This window comes from Chamaea fasciata, unplaced genomic scaffold, assembly GCF_029207755.1.
Source record: "Chamaea fasciata isolate MVZ Bird 193981 ecotype frontalis unplaced genomic scaffold, bChaFas1.0.hap1 SCAF_2, whole genome shotgun sequence".
Taxonomy (NCBI): Eukaryota; Metazoa; Chordata; class Aves; order Passeriformes; family Sylviidae; genus Chamaea; species Chamaea fasciata.
In genome coordinates, this window is record NW_027094087.1 from 95,361,708 (window position 1) to 95,376,325 (window position 14,618).

The 14,618-nt window shown below is 37.0% G+C and overlaps 1 protein-coding gene across 1 annotated transcript in view; it reads right to left on the bottom strand.

Annotated features, from left to right (window-relative positions):
• Positions 1 to 6,190: 6,190 nt before the first annotated feature.
• The window catches only part of ANOS1 (anosmin 1), a 136,346-nt gene continuing 127,918 nt past the window's right edge, over positions 6,191 to 14,618 (bottom strand). The window contains exons 13-14 of the mRNA XM_066176795.1: positions 12,727 to 12,868; positions 6,191 to 11,694 (exon numbers count right to left, since the gene is read on the bottom strand). Of these exons, the coding sequence (XP_066032892.1) occupies positions 11,636 to 11,694; positions 12,727 to 12,868 (201 nt within the window). The 3' untranslated portion in view covers positions 6,191 to 11,635. The remainder of the gene's footprint in view (positions 11,695 to 12,726; positions 12,869 to 14,618) is intronic.

The window sequence follows — 14,618 nt, forward strand, 5'->3', positions numbered from 1 at the left end:
CATGTCACATCTGTCCCTAAGACTTGACCTTTGATCAGCAGAATTAACAAAAAAGCCACCTGAGCTCTTGACCCCTTCACCTCCCCATTCCAGATCTTACAGTAGCATCTAATCTGTGTAAATCCATTCCCAGTAGTGTTATAAACGCCCACATGGAACAGAAACATGGAGGAGTGTCCAGAGGGTTGGAGGAGCCTTGGCAATATTTCAGCATCACCAAGGATTTGGGTTCCTCAGGGCGAGCATGTGTCCTACAATGTCTAGCCATGTCAACAGATGGGTCCCATTGTCAGGCTCATCACCACTGCCATTGACAAATCTCATAATCTCAAAAGTGGTATTATTTGGTGTTCCTCATTCACCCTAGTCCTTTAAATTCTTAGCTGCGTGAGAATTTCAGTTTTCTCTTCCAACCTCTCTCCCTCCATTTCTCTCACTCTCTTAAAATTATAACTTTACTTTACAGGGAAATAAAGCCATAATGTTGATTATTATATTAAAATATAATATATTTTAAACCCATAAATATTGATTGTCAATAAACCAGAAGGTAAACGTAACTGAAGAAAAAAACTCAAGAAAAATGAAACTTCCTATTTTCTCTCTTTAGAAAAGTCTTGTACTTTTTAGATCATATATGAGTTTGGCAATTCCAGTCATTATTTTACCAATGACAATTAAAAGTACTGTAGCATAAAAGGATGCAAACTCATCTGTCCTTAGGGGTAAGAGGTTGAAAAGATAAACGTCTTTAGTTATAATCTTTTGCTTTAGCAAAACCTCTGGTTGAATTCCTGAAATACTTCCTGAAATAGATTCTTGTAAAAAGTCCAAGTTTACAGTGAAATGAACCCATAGACATGGAGTGCAGTGCCATAAACAGTATCATGCTTTGGAAACATTTTAAGGGAAACCTAGTAAATTATCAAATCAATCTTTTTGTGACATACTGATTAGCTGCTGTGAAAATGTTTATTTCTATAATTCCAGCATTAAAAAAATTGCTGAGTTGATGTATAAACAAGAAATTGAAAATTTTGAGACTAAAGTTTTGTAATTGGAATTTTAAAAAACATCTTGTAGTTGCCAATTGTATTTTGTCTTAAACGAGTAATGGAGAAGCATCACTGTCCAATTCAGGCAAAATTCAAGATATCCAATGAAAAAATAGGGGAAAGGCAGTCAACGAAAAGCAAAAGCAAGCTCCCTAAAGAAACAAGGAATCCATAAAAATGCTTTTTAGAAGTATGGACTTCCCATGGCAGAATTATGGCTCTTAGGGGCAAGGCAGAACACAGAAGAGAGGACAGAGGTTCAGACAACAGCAGCTGTCAACATCCAGGATGTGTAAATGAAAAGTCAGGATTGTCTCTCAGAAAGAAAGAATTAGAAAAATCACCAAATAAAGGGTAAGGGATTCATAGAACCAAGGATCTCTTTTCAAAGTCAACAATGGTAAGTAGGTTTGGTTTGTTGGTTTCAAATCTGGCAATGCTACTATTAAATTTAAAATGGATTTAAGGGCAGAGGTGACAGTGATTTGTAAAGAGACTTTGCAAGAGATGATCCCTGGAACCAGATGGAGTGGTTACAGATAGTGCTCAGTAGCCCTGGGGACATAGGAGTTTTCTTTCTTAGTGTAAAGTCTACCTCAGTGACACAGGGAAGGCCTGTGCCTTCAACAAACTTAGCACTAATAGGATTCCAGAAACTGAAACCCTTAACTAAATCACAGTCTTTGAGAAGGAGATTAAAAGCAATTGGAAGAAGCTTGGCCTAAATCTCGCAATAATGGCCTAAAATCATGAAACAAGGGATCTCTTTTCATGCCTTTTGCTTATGCATTCTATCATTCTTTCTGATCATCTGGCTAAAGAACAGGGAAACACCAAAGCAGCAGTCATTACTAAACTGACACTGTAATGGGCCTTTCAGAGCTGATGTTAGTCATCATTTAGCTAAGCCATACGCACATTTCTTAACAACGTTAAAATGTGCTAACAGTAATACAATGTTAATAAATGATTGCAGTATTCCAAAATGTCCAGCCTCACTGAAATGTTGCAACTAGATGCTTCCAAACATTGTACAAGGTTTTTTTTTTTGATCTCATGACACATTAGAAACATATTTCACAGACTGACAGTATAGAATTTGCAGAAATGTTCTCTCCAAGTTTCTGAAGATTGTGTCACTTCATTATGTATTTCTGTAATTTCATGATGTCTAAGTAATACGGAAAAGAAAAATAAGATACTTTGAATCATACTTTTTTCACTCTTTACCTCATTAAAATATTTCTTGTTCCCCTTTAAGTCATTTTAGTACAGGTTTCCCACAGGGACTTAAATGAACAGATTCATAGCTTGAGTAAAGATAATTTCTTAAGAGAAAGCTAAGTATTCCATGGGAGTATATACTTATTCCATATGTATACCATTGGAAAGTTTACTAGAATAATGATAGCAGCTTGACAGAGATCAGAAGCAGCTTTCTTTGTTCTTTACAGAGTGCTGTCCCATGTCAGTGGCACAGTTACTGTATTTGTGGGCAACCTGACTATACCTTGAGCAGTCCAAACGCACAGCGAAGAGATGTGCAAGGAGACCAAAATTCACACTCGTCTTCCTTTTACTTTAGTCCCATTTAGTGCCCCAGCCATGGTGATACTCTGCACCGAGGTCCCAGAATTGGAGGTCTGCATCTGCAGATATCTGGGCTAGTGACAAACAGGTATTTCAATGAATCTTCTGCAAACCAAAGTTTCATGGCAGAAGGTCTGCATGATTCCAATGTGATGGGATTTGTGCCAGTCTTCTTTGCACGGTGTCCACGCTCCCTCTCACCAAGTCTCCTCAGGAGGACAGTGTACTGGGTGTGAGTGGCTCCTCTCTGCCCCCGCTGTGGACATACTCTGCTTCAACAGCAGGGCCATCTCCCTGTGACCAGGATGGTTTCTACCACCTCTTTGCTCCTTTTGTCAAGGCTGTGCTCATGTAGTCATTACATCTCTCCCAGCTTGGGTCAGTGGGCACCTCTGTGCTGAAGCTTTCTTCTCACTCTATAGTTCTGCAGTGGGACAAGTGGCCTTTCCACAGCATTTTCACTGAAGGCACTCCTATCTCTCTGCTCTCAGTTACCCCCTGACTCCCTGACATCCCCAAGCTTTGGGGACACCTGTTGCACAAGCAGAGCCAACTGGGTACTCAGCACATTCTGTCACAGCCACAGCAACCTGACCCACTCACCTCAGCTCAGCTGAGCTGAGCCCTTGGTGGTCTCCTCAGAAGCTCATACCCTGCTAAGAGGAATGTGCTACCTGACCAAGGAGTACAGAAAATTTTGGTAGCTGCAGTTCCTCAACAACAACCACCAATAACGTGAGGCATATAAAAGAGGCAACACCAATGGGCCAATATCATCAATTTAACATTGGAAAACTCATTAAATGTTAAATTATGGTCAAATTCACGCAGTTTTGCACATTAAGCAACCAGTAAATTCTTTAGAAACATGGCTAATCAAGTTCTCATTTCTCAAGACTTGAGGGATAACTAATGTCCAACAAAATAAAAACATATTGAGAAGTCGCAGGTTTCATTTTGTTTTAGCTTTGCATTCCCAGGGGCAGTGTATGATGGGTTTAATCACAAAGCTACTGAGAATGAAAGAATAAGCTTTCACTTTAAAAGAATATTTTTCAATGTCTTTGACAGGCCCATAACACAACTGAAGTTGTTTATGCCATGTGGTTTTTTTTCCCCATACAATTTCCTTGATATTTAAGATGTCACTGCTTGCCTTACTGTTGTTTCACAAGTAATTAATAAGAGAGGATGCAGAATCCCCATTCTTCATTATCTCCAAAACATGAAAGGACAAGGCTCTGAGCAACTCATCATCTCTTGACAGAGATTTCTAGTGATTTTGAGGTTAGCTGAGATAAAAGAACAAGTCTCCTAGATAAAGTGTGGAGCTAATGAAAACACTGATTATGTTGTTTGACTCATAGTTTCCCAAAAACTGTATATAAAATTCTGAAATAAAAATTGCTGTTTGTTCCACGTATTTTTAAAAAGTTACTAACAAATGTTACAAAATTACCTACAAAACAAATATGGAATCACCTTAGGATTTTATCAAAGTTTTTCAGATGAACTGGGATCCATTTTACTCAGTGTGACATATTTAGTTAACCTGAACATTAATTATTCTTAATGGCATTTATCAATGCAAATATGAGTTATGTCTACTTATTTAATATTTAATTTTGTGTGCTCACCACAATTTCTTGTGGTTGATGTGTAGAAAGACAGGTTTTCTATTCTACAAAACTATACTGTGTACATAATAATTTAAATGAAATGCACCTGCAAAAATTCTTTATATCAAAAAACAAATATTGCATTCCTGACAAGGAAACTTTTACTGAAATCTGCTCTAAATACATTAATATATATTATCTTAATGGATTTCTTTTCTATTGGAAAGGTATCATAAACCTAAATCTTCATAGCATTAAGCAGTGAAGAGAAACATGCTTCCAGTGTCCACAACTAAGAACAGCAACAGACACAAGTCTTTCACAACAAAAGTAACGCACACAGATCCACTATAAAGCAAAACTAAAACTCCCTTCAAGTTTGGGTTAAAAGACAAGAGAAATGAATACTATCTTCAGACAAATAAAAAATTGCAGGGTTCATTCATGAGTGTAAATCTGCTGTAAGCCTCTGGTGACTCAGCCATTCATGAAGCACTTTCACCAATTAAATGCTATCCTTTGTGACAAGAGGTATTTCCCTCAAAGCACAGGAAAAATGTGTATGGATCTTCTTTTTCTACAGTATGATTCAATAAACCCAATTACTGTGTGTAAAATAAAAGCAAAAATAACAGTTGTCCATAACTGCTCTGAGGACAACTAGCATTCACTAGATTTTTTTTTTTTTTGTAAATTCCTGTTTTATGGTTACAGTCTAACAGATCTTGGCTTGCAGGCACATTCACTGAAAGTCTGAAATATTTATATTTCAAGCAAGTATTGCAGCATGTCTCAGAAAAAAAATTCATATTATTAATTTGACTGTTTGCAGATGATTACAAATACTTGAATTAAAACTAGCAATTGGATTTTGGCAAAGAAATTAATACATCAGGTGAGCAGATTCTTTCTGTGCTTTATGCTCCTCTGTTCCCAGTGCCTCCTCTGCCTTTCACTTACATAAAATAACAGCATGGAAATTCCAGCTTATGACTGTGCATCTACGAACAACTGTGCAGTCTGAACCATTTAAATCAGGCAACATTTTCCAAATAAAATATAAAAAACATGATTAAAATGTTAACCCATCATTACTAGTCAGCAAAACCAGAGTTACTTTCAAAGACTGAAAATTTTGGACCTATTGCCCACATACCAATACTGAACAGCTTGTGCAAAAGACAAGCAAGCTCTATTTGCTGTACAAATACTTTTGCACACAAATAGAAAGGGATATTTGTGTGCATGTATTTGCCTAACTCTCCTGAAAAATGACAATCCACTGTTTCCAAAGTTGATTTTCCATTGAGAAGAAAAAAGACCTGCTCAATACAGCCCATTATTAGGTAACATGAATAAATCACCAGTGCATGTAAGGAACTGGGTACAGAAAGCATTCATAAATTCTTTAGTTTCTGTGCCGCACAGCACTCTCAGTAAATGCCTACAGCAAGGCATCTATTAAATATTCATCTGTGCTCCTGCCAGCACCTTGGGCAGAAGCGAGAAGGAAATTAAGCACAATGCAAAGGGGACACAGCAATCCACTCCTTGCACATTGGCTCTGTTTCAAAGCTCACATTCTCACTATTCTCCCTGGTGCTTGTTTTACCCTCCCAGGTGCTGCACGGCCACCGAGGGGCTGACAGCCACTGTTTTGGCCCAAGGCTTTCCTCAAGGAGGCTGGCAGAGATTCAGACAATGACAATACAACACCTGTAATCAGAAAACAGAAATATGGAGGGTGGGTTCGTTTGGTTGGTTGATTTTGTACTGGAACAAGCTTTCATTGATTCATTTTTTTATGAATCTTTTGAGTGTATTCTGGTTTTAGGTGCACATAAGCCAGGTTGTACAGAAGCACAAGTGGCAAAACCCACTCCCAAAATGATGAAAACTATTCAATATATAGCAGATTTGCTTTATTTCATATGCTTTATTTAATCCAGTCACTATGTCCTTTAATCCAATGGAGAATAAAACACCTCTTTGAAGATATGGAAAGAAAAAATGAATGGCTATTCTGAATTACAGTGTATAGAACACTTCAGCCATTTATTCTGACAATTTACCCATTCACCTGTTCAGGTGATATATCATTCCTATCTGGGATTACTGAACCACAACAGCAAATATTATAGAAATAGTCCAACATGCAGAGAAATTTAACACTAGGAGTGTTACTAAAATATTATTTATTTATGTAAAAAGAAAACTGAAACCAGAAATGTAAGCACTTACTCTAATGAAAATACCAGGAAATTCTGGAGTTTGTGATCAAGTTAACCAAAAATAAACGCTTATTAGGTAAGTCAAGAGTTACCCAAAGGTGCATCTCCAAACTAAGGATATTGCACCTGAGAACAATAGTGCATCAATGAGAATTTGAAACAGTTAAATATTTGTACTCAGATATTTATATTTGTTAAAAATGCAGAATTTAAACCATGGGATACTGCACTTTAGAACAGAAAATACACCACATTTAGTGCATATACAGACTCACCATGAGTTTCAGTCATGAAAATCTCGGCTTGCAGAATCAGGCCACTGGCAAAGATGCAGCAACTTAATTAATTTAAGTTAGCATAACAAAAGGATCAACAAATCTTCACTGTGAACTATCCAGCTAGCATAGAGAAAGGGCAAGCTCTTATGCCTGACTTTTTACTTCCAGTATTGGTTTACTATGTAAATTACTCAAATTATATTTAAATTTATTTTCAGATTATTTTGATGACTATCTAAAGAAAAAAAATTATGTAGTAAAGAGAGGATAAAATGGTATGACTTCATACACAATGAAATTTAGATGAAGCAGAGGTACTTGGTGTGACACTGATTTTTCTTAGGTGTCTATCTCTTCAACTCAAGAAAAGCAAAATTCTAAATTCTGTATGGAGGAGATAATGGACCAGTATTTCGATGTAGGATAGTTTATTACATAAACAGTATGTACAAATTCTAAACATGAAAATAGTGAGTAAAAGAAATCAGACTCTATTTACATTTATATTTTTTTACAAAATGTTTTTACAAGAAGTGTATATTTTTTTCTCTAAATAACAGGACAAACACATAAGACCAATCTTTTTGTATTACATACATAAATAAATATTGACTTTAAATGACTGTTATAGGAACATAATTTCTACAGCCAATTTGGGTAACAGAGAAGCATTTGTTACCTCTACTACAATATAATTAAGTAAAAAGGAAAAATTTTACATATAGAGCTCTGTTAATTACTTTGTAAATTGTACCTTACTAATATATCAGTAGAGGTAATACAGTCGATACATTTCATGCCCACAACTGAACAATGAGTTTTGGCATGCAAACCCACATGTAATCATCAACATCTGCAGGTATCCACTTACATTTTTTTAAATAAAGGGTTTTCTTAATCATTGAAAACTACATGCAACAGCTTATTAGTAGCATATTCCTGGTTAAAATGCACAAGTTTTGCATAACATTATTTTTAGTAGTTGATGTTCACAGGTACTGATCAAAAGGGTAGGAGCATACTTGGCACATAGTATAAGAAAATGGATTAATAAATAAGTCAATATCACTATGACATTTACATATACACAAAAATAAAAAAAAATTATGGCATTTTACACAGAATTTAGAACTGTCTGGTTCCCCCACTTTGTTTTACAAGGCCCTGATTTACGACATTATTCAAAAAACCTCTGACATCCATGCTTGATTTGAAGCATCACTTAAGCTCATTCTTAACTGCACAGGTTTGCTTCCATCCCAGTGACTTCCTTTGTGCCAACCTTCCTGAATCAGGACCTGCTTATTGGAAACTCTCCCTGACTCCAGCTGGGAGCATGAAGATGAAAGTATTGTGAAATAAATTGATTCAGTATTAAGGTTTCTATACAGTTCTGCTAATATCAATCAGCAGAATTGCCGAATTCCCACTCACATTAGCAATGACTTTGTGTGTGACCACACCAAGTATCAATGGCAGTGTCAGCATTGCCACGCCATGCCCTCAGCTCCTTCTGAAGCCACTAAGTTGAGGATGTTCAGAATTCTTATTTATTGTCCGTGAGCTATATTCTTAATGAATATTCAAGTTGGTACACATGGATGATACAGCACAAGTTCTCTCTTATTTTCTCCTGCTCTCTAAACAACTCAAAAATGGTCAAAAAAAGATATAACGAGAACAAACCAGTTTCTTCTTATACAAAAATCACCAATGAACAAAAAAATCCACTTCACAAAGCAGTTACCAAAAATAGCATAATCTTATAATTCTCCTTTAAGAAATAAAGATAAACAAAATGAATCCCGAATTCAACTGACAAATTCATCAGAATCGTACACAGTAAATAATACATTAGTGTAAAGGTGCAGAGTATCTTAAAACATCCCAATATCTCTAAGACCACCCCAATATTAACTCTGAATTACACAACATCATTAGAGAAAATAGATCTTTAACTAGGGAATTAAGTAGCAAATTGCAATTCTATTCCAGAATTAAATGTTTAATGTGACTTAGTCTAGTGAATTACGACAACGCCCTGTGTGATTCAGCAAAAAAAGCTTTAGAATTAGGCACTAAACACTTCAAATCTGTACTGCTAAATTAAAAAAAAAAATGAGGAAATCACTCACAGCTGGGAATTTAACATCCATACATGAGCTTTGTTGACTTGGTATTTTTTATTTTTGATTTGGAGGGTGACTTGAAAGGTGAGTTGATAAGATCATTTGTAGAAGGAAAAGAATAATTTACATCTTAGTGGACTTTATATAATGCACTTGATCAATAGATTTCTACTTTATCATCTTTTGGTTTTGATCAATCTAGTTCAGAAGGGAAAACCTCTCAGTGTTCTTCAAAAGTACCTTGTTACTTTGAACAGAAGAATGCTTCAGAGAGAATGGCACCAGCAAACAGTAACCGTTTTTATTCTTCTCAGAAGGATGATTATATGAGGTTCCTGCTTGTCTCAATGAACTGGCACCACTGTAACAAAGACCAACATCTATGCTTACAGTTCTACTATAGTTCCATGCGTTACAGTGCCACTAGGATTTAAATGTAATTTTATTAACATTAATGAAGTCACTGCAGATTTGATCCAGCACAACTAGAACAGACTGTGATTGAAAGGTTTGGACAGAATTCTTCAGAGAAGCCTGAGGTAATTACTTTCCCTGATCCTGCTGATCCAGGAAACACCACAAAGATCACTTCTGGACTCATCCATGCTCCGTGCAATCCAAATGTGAAAGCAGACCAGTCCAATGCAAATTTTGTTTTCATTGTAAAAACATACAAATAAAACATTTCCATCCTAACAAAAATATCTCAGACTTTGGCATTCTGAAAAAACTGAAAATAGATCTGTTTACTACAGACTTTTGGAAGAAGAATTTGTCTGCTAATTTGCTAATGTATTTTGGAAAATAGAGGAAGGAATTAAAAGCACCATAGCCTTTATTATATTTTAAGCTATTGCTAAAGGCCCAAACCATGTAGCAATAGAAAGTGTCTGGGAAAATTCTTGGTCACTAAGTGAAGATCAAAAAAGACAACAAGCAAAACAGAAAAAGAATGGAAAAGAGCCCTTTAAAACTGAAAGTAAAATTGTAGAAAAATTATAATGAGCAAGTGATCAGAAATTTATGTGGTTTCCTTCTTCCCCCGTGGTATAAATGCTGCAAACTTCAGTATAGACAAGCTGAGTATTTCGTGAATATTTTACTGTGATAAACATAGCTCTGATCCTCAGTTTCAGACAGGTATTTCTTTGTATTTGCTTTTCCACAAAACAGTTTGTCATCAAGACAAGGGAAATACATGTATCACTAATGTCCTCTTACTGAATATCTGAGAGACATATGAAGCACAGATGAGTCTGTAGCATCTGCTGGTAGAAAAAGTGACCACTTTGTCCAGTTGGAGTCAAGTTTTGAGGTACATGAGTCTGATGTGATGATTCAAGAAGTAACAGAAACGGTGCCAAAGAATTCAGGAGCACTTCAAACACATCTGAGCATTAAGAGCTGATTATGGGTATTTGTATGGATGTTTATTGGCAGATACTTTCCACCCTCTCAATAATAAATCCAAGCAGTTTCTGTTTACTATTGAGACATGTGTCTCTGTGAGACAAATTACTCTAGACAGTTTATACTGCACAATAAGGCAATATGAATTCCCTTATGGTGAAAAAGGGCACCCTTCTGTCTAAATTTGAAAAATGAATTCAAATAAACTATAAGCCAATGTTTTCCAGATGCCAGAAAATTGTCACATAATTCTTTCTGTAAGCAGAACAGCAAAATAGAGCCAATACATCCATCCTTCTGTTCTAAAGATCCACAGGGAAAAGAAATATGTGCATCAAAATTCAAAGCCAAAAAGTAGCTACAGAGCTACTTGAATAGTAAACGTGCCTCAGAATTTCAGTTTCTAAAATTATAATGTTAACTATTCAGATTTATAACCAGAAAATCGGTGTTTCTATTCAAGATAATATTATACCTTGAAATAGTATGTATTAAAAATTGTAAGTAAGATTTAAAAAGTTATTCTTCTAGGACCTATCAATTAATTGCATTCATTGCCATCAATTTTAAACAATTCTATTAATTGCCATTTGTTTCTCTACAATGGTATTTCTACCCTGTATATCCTTTAACTATTGACTATATTAATAGAAGATCTACATGATAGAACATTACCACTTTAGACCAGATGGGTAATACATATGCATCATCATCCTCCCCCATGGTGACACTGCAATTATTAAAAAACTGGGTATTTCGGGGTTTCAGCTACTGGTATTTATTTTATTTATGTCCTTTTTTCAGACAAATGGAGATTTTCTTTAACAGCAAAATACACTAGGGCTTAAATTGGTGACAGGAGGGGCTTTAAGCAAAATAGATAATTTAAATCCACTGATGAGAACATGGCCTCTTTCAAAAGTATGCATACATCACAGGGCCCTACAAATAGTAACACTGAATTCAATAAGAGAACAAGCTGCATACACTGCACTATTTCAACCTACTTTAAAGACAGAATATGAAAAAATTGTAACGAACAATATAATGAACATTTTCTCACAGGTGTTGAGTTGGATGTGACCTTCAGCTTGTTGAATAGCGCTGGTACTGAAACGATACTTGGTGTATGATTCATCCCGGTCATGGTGCAAACATAATTCTTCATGGCTAAACTACAGAGAAGTAGATACAGATCATACAGGATGGTAACATCCATTGGAAAACTGGATTCGCTGCTCCAACAGATGTGCTGTTACCCAGCCCTCATTTGGGAGCTCAGTTTTTTTTCCCTCAGTTATTTGTATAATCTTCTGAAACAGTCTAATATTTCTCTGGGGATGGCTTGTAGTGATGTGGATGATGTTGCTTCAGATGAGGTCCTAAACAAAAGAAAAGGAAATTATGCACATATTAAATCCTGATGTGCAATGCCAACATTTATCCATACTGAAAAGGCTTTGTGAAACCTTCAGCTTGTAAGTGCTGAGTCTGTGTTGACAACAGTGTGTATGTCCAGTCCAGGCAACTTCAGTGGGCCTGTGAAAGGATAAAAATATTCAAGCAGATAAATTTTGAACTAATTGTTATGGGAACTGACAGTGGCCAGAAAACAGATTTTAAGCTCCAGGCAATGGCTTAAAGCCTGTGAGAAAGCTGGGCACCTAACATTCTCATTCTGGCCTGGGAAATCATGAGGAGGAACCCAAAACAACCCCTGTACATAGCCTCCTCCTGACACCTGGTGTTTTTCCAACTTGTTTACTGGTAAAGATGTTTACAAGAAAGTGGTGCTCTAAAGGACCAATCCTGTTCATTGTACCGAAACACTGTATAAAAAGAATCTGTCTTTCAGTAAACTTTGCTATAATGACCTCCGAAGAACTTGGAGTTCTATGTGTTGTTACATGAGCCATCCTGAATCGTAAGGATGAACTGTATTTTTTACTTGGCTTTGCAACATTGAGCTGTATTATTCAGAAACACATGAAATGCTGGAAATGGCCATTAAGAAGTTTGCATTGCTTTAGAAATATGTTTAAGTACTAGCCATGCTGGACTGAGTGAACCCAGAAAAATCTAATCTTGAAAGGTACGTAATCCTCAAGGTTGCACCTGGAGGACAGACCAACTTTGAAACCCATGTGCTATAGGCATAAGCCAAAGAGCTGTGGCTGCAAGGAATGGCAAATGTTAGACCACAGCAACTGAGTGACAGACTGGATTTGCTTCCACTGTTGCTGATTGACAATTATAGGGGAAAAAGACCAGTATTTTCACACATCTCAGGTTTGTGGAATGCCACTGGAATCAGTAAAAACTCTATGGCTTGAGAAAGCTTCCACTCCTTACATGTGGAAGACTGAAATTTTGTAACACATCACCAGCACAAGTCAGAACAGTATAGCGCTTACTGTGGGGCGCAAACGGAGGAAGGTCAGGTGTTCGGAAGGATTTGATTGTGGCTGGCCCTTCCCCACCAGTCGTCAGCACCTGAACTTCCAGGCGGTACAGCATCGAGGGCCTCAGGTTGGGCACGGTGAGTACGTAGTGATCCTAAAAATAAATACATCAATTTATCCGTTAAAAGGATTTAACGTATGCATCACTTTGCCGAGTGAGCATTGTAGTAAAGCATCCCCCACCCCTGAGTGAGCATCTCTCTATAAGGAAAGAGTTTCAGTTTACCTTTAGACATTTTAGGCAGTTTAACTAGAAAGTTCTGTGCCCTTCTCATCGTAATTGCCTCAGTGCCAAGAGAGAAGCAGCTGTTGGATCTTTCCGCTGTTCTTCAAATCCTGTGCCTCTCCCTGTTGGCAGCAAGCCAAACTGTCCCTCCTAAAACATTCAGTATTTAGGAAGCAGCACAAAGGAGCTAAGGAGATTTTTGGATTGTTTCTAGCAGGGTGTCAGAGATTTTCTCGGATACCTGTGCGCGACTTTTCTTTTGTTTTCTGTAACGTTTGTTATTTTTCATTGATTAAACCTTTTACTTCACAAAACACCTCTGAAGAGCAGTCTGGCCAAGATTATTTAAAAAAAACTGCACGGGCTGGACCCTGAGAGATTGACACATTTACACCTGGCTCATAACACTCCGGTCAGATGTTAAATTGTATCAGAGCATGTCTTGAATTTTTTGTTTCCCATTCCCTTTGAACAGACACATTTTCAATCATAATACTATGGTTTCACGTGTACGAGGACCAAGTTCTTACAGACTTTTATGGAAAGTGTGCTGATCACTTTAGTGATGTTCTCATCAATAAAAAGTGTACTAAAATGTATTTTCCTAACCATTCTTTTAAATGAACATAAATAAACATTCATTACATAAACTTATTTTTATTTTGGATTTGTAAGTGAATTCTACTAATTGGTAATTAAAGTAGTGGGTGGCCTGGGGCCACTTCTGCAGCGAGTGAAAAAAAAGGGTGACCACACTAATTTCAGATTTATCCCAGTTACATCATAAGAATTTGTCTTCTGCTCTTAAGGTCATTCATGGTGTGATGGACTCACTTTTCACTGCTCCATACCTTTTGTGGTCACTTAGACATGTGCTAAATAATTTCAAAGTAATTTTATAAAAACTTCCAGGTGGGAATACATCTGGCTAAAGACTGACAGATATTAAGGAACCAGATTCATCTAAATCAAAATCAAAACTATAAATCAAAGCATCATCTGCATTAAGTTGGAACAAATCACTCATTCCAAGCTGCAAAGGCCCAGTCCCAGGAAGGGGACAGCTGGAGCAGTGATGCTGGACAGCGTGGGCAACAGAGTGTTCCTGCCTCCAGCCAGGTTGGTCTGGCCAGGAATCCACAGGACAAGTTATTCTGGTTGGCACTGTATCCGCCCCATATGGGGAAAAAAAAGCATGCTGTGGGAGTAACTGCTTATTCCTGTGGGATACTTTGCTGGTACTGCCAGACCAGACAGTAAAAGTGAAAGGAGAGAGAAAAAGTGGGGGAAACATGTTTTCCTGGCAAATTAGGACATATTTTGAGATGGGACTGCCTTTAACAGACCTGGCTGAAGCTGTTCCATCTCATATAAAATCCTTCATGGGTAGGGCAGAGAGAGGAGTGCGTGCAATGCACTTGTACACTCACTCTGCTCATTCAGGTGCTCCTCCAGCAGTTGGGCCCTGTGCATTTCAGTCCTGGTTGTGTGAGTATTACATTTTTAGTGAGAGTGAATGGTCCTTGGCATAAAATACCCTAAATTCTGATGGTTTCTGAGAGACAGAAGATACTGTTTTGACTCAAATCAGAGCCTTCTGCAATTTAACCAGGTGCTA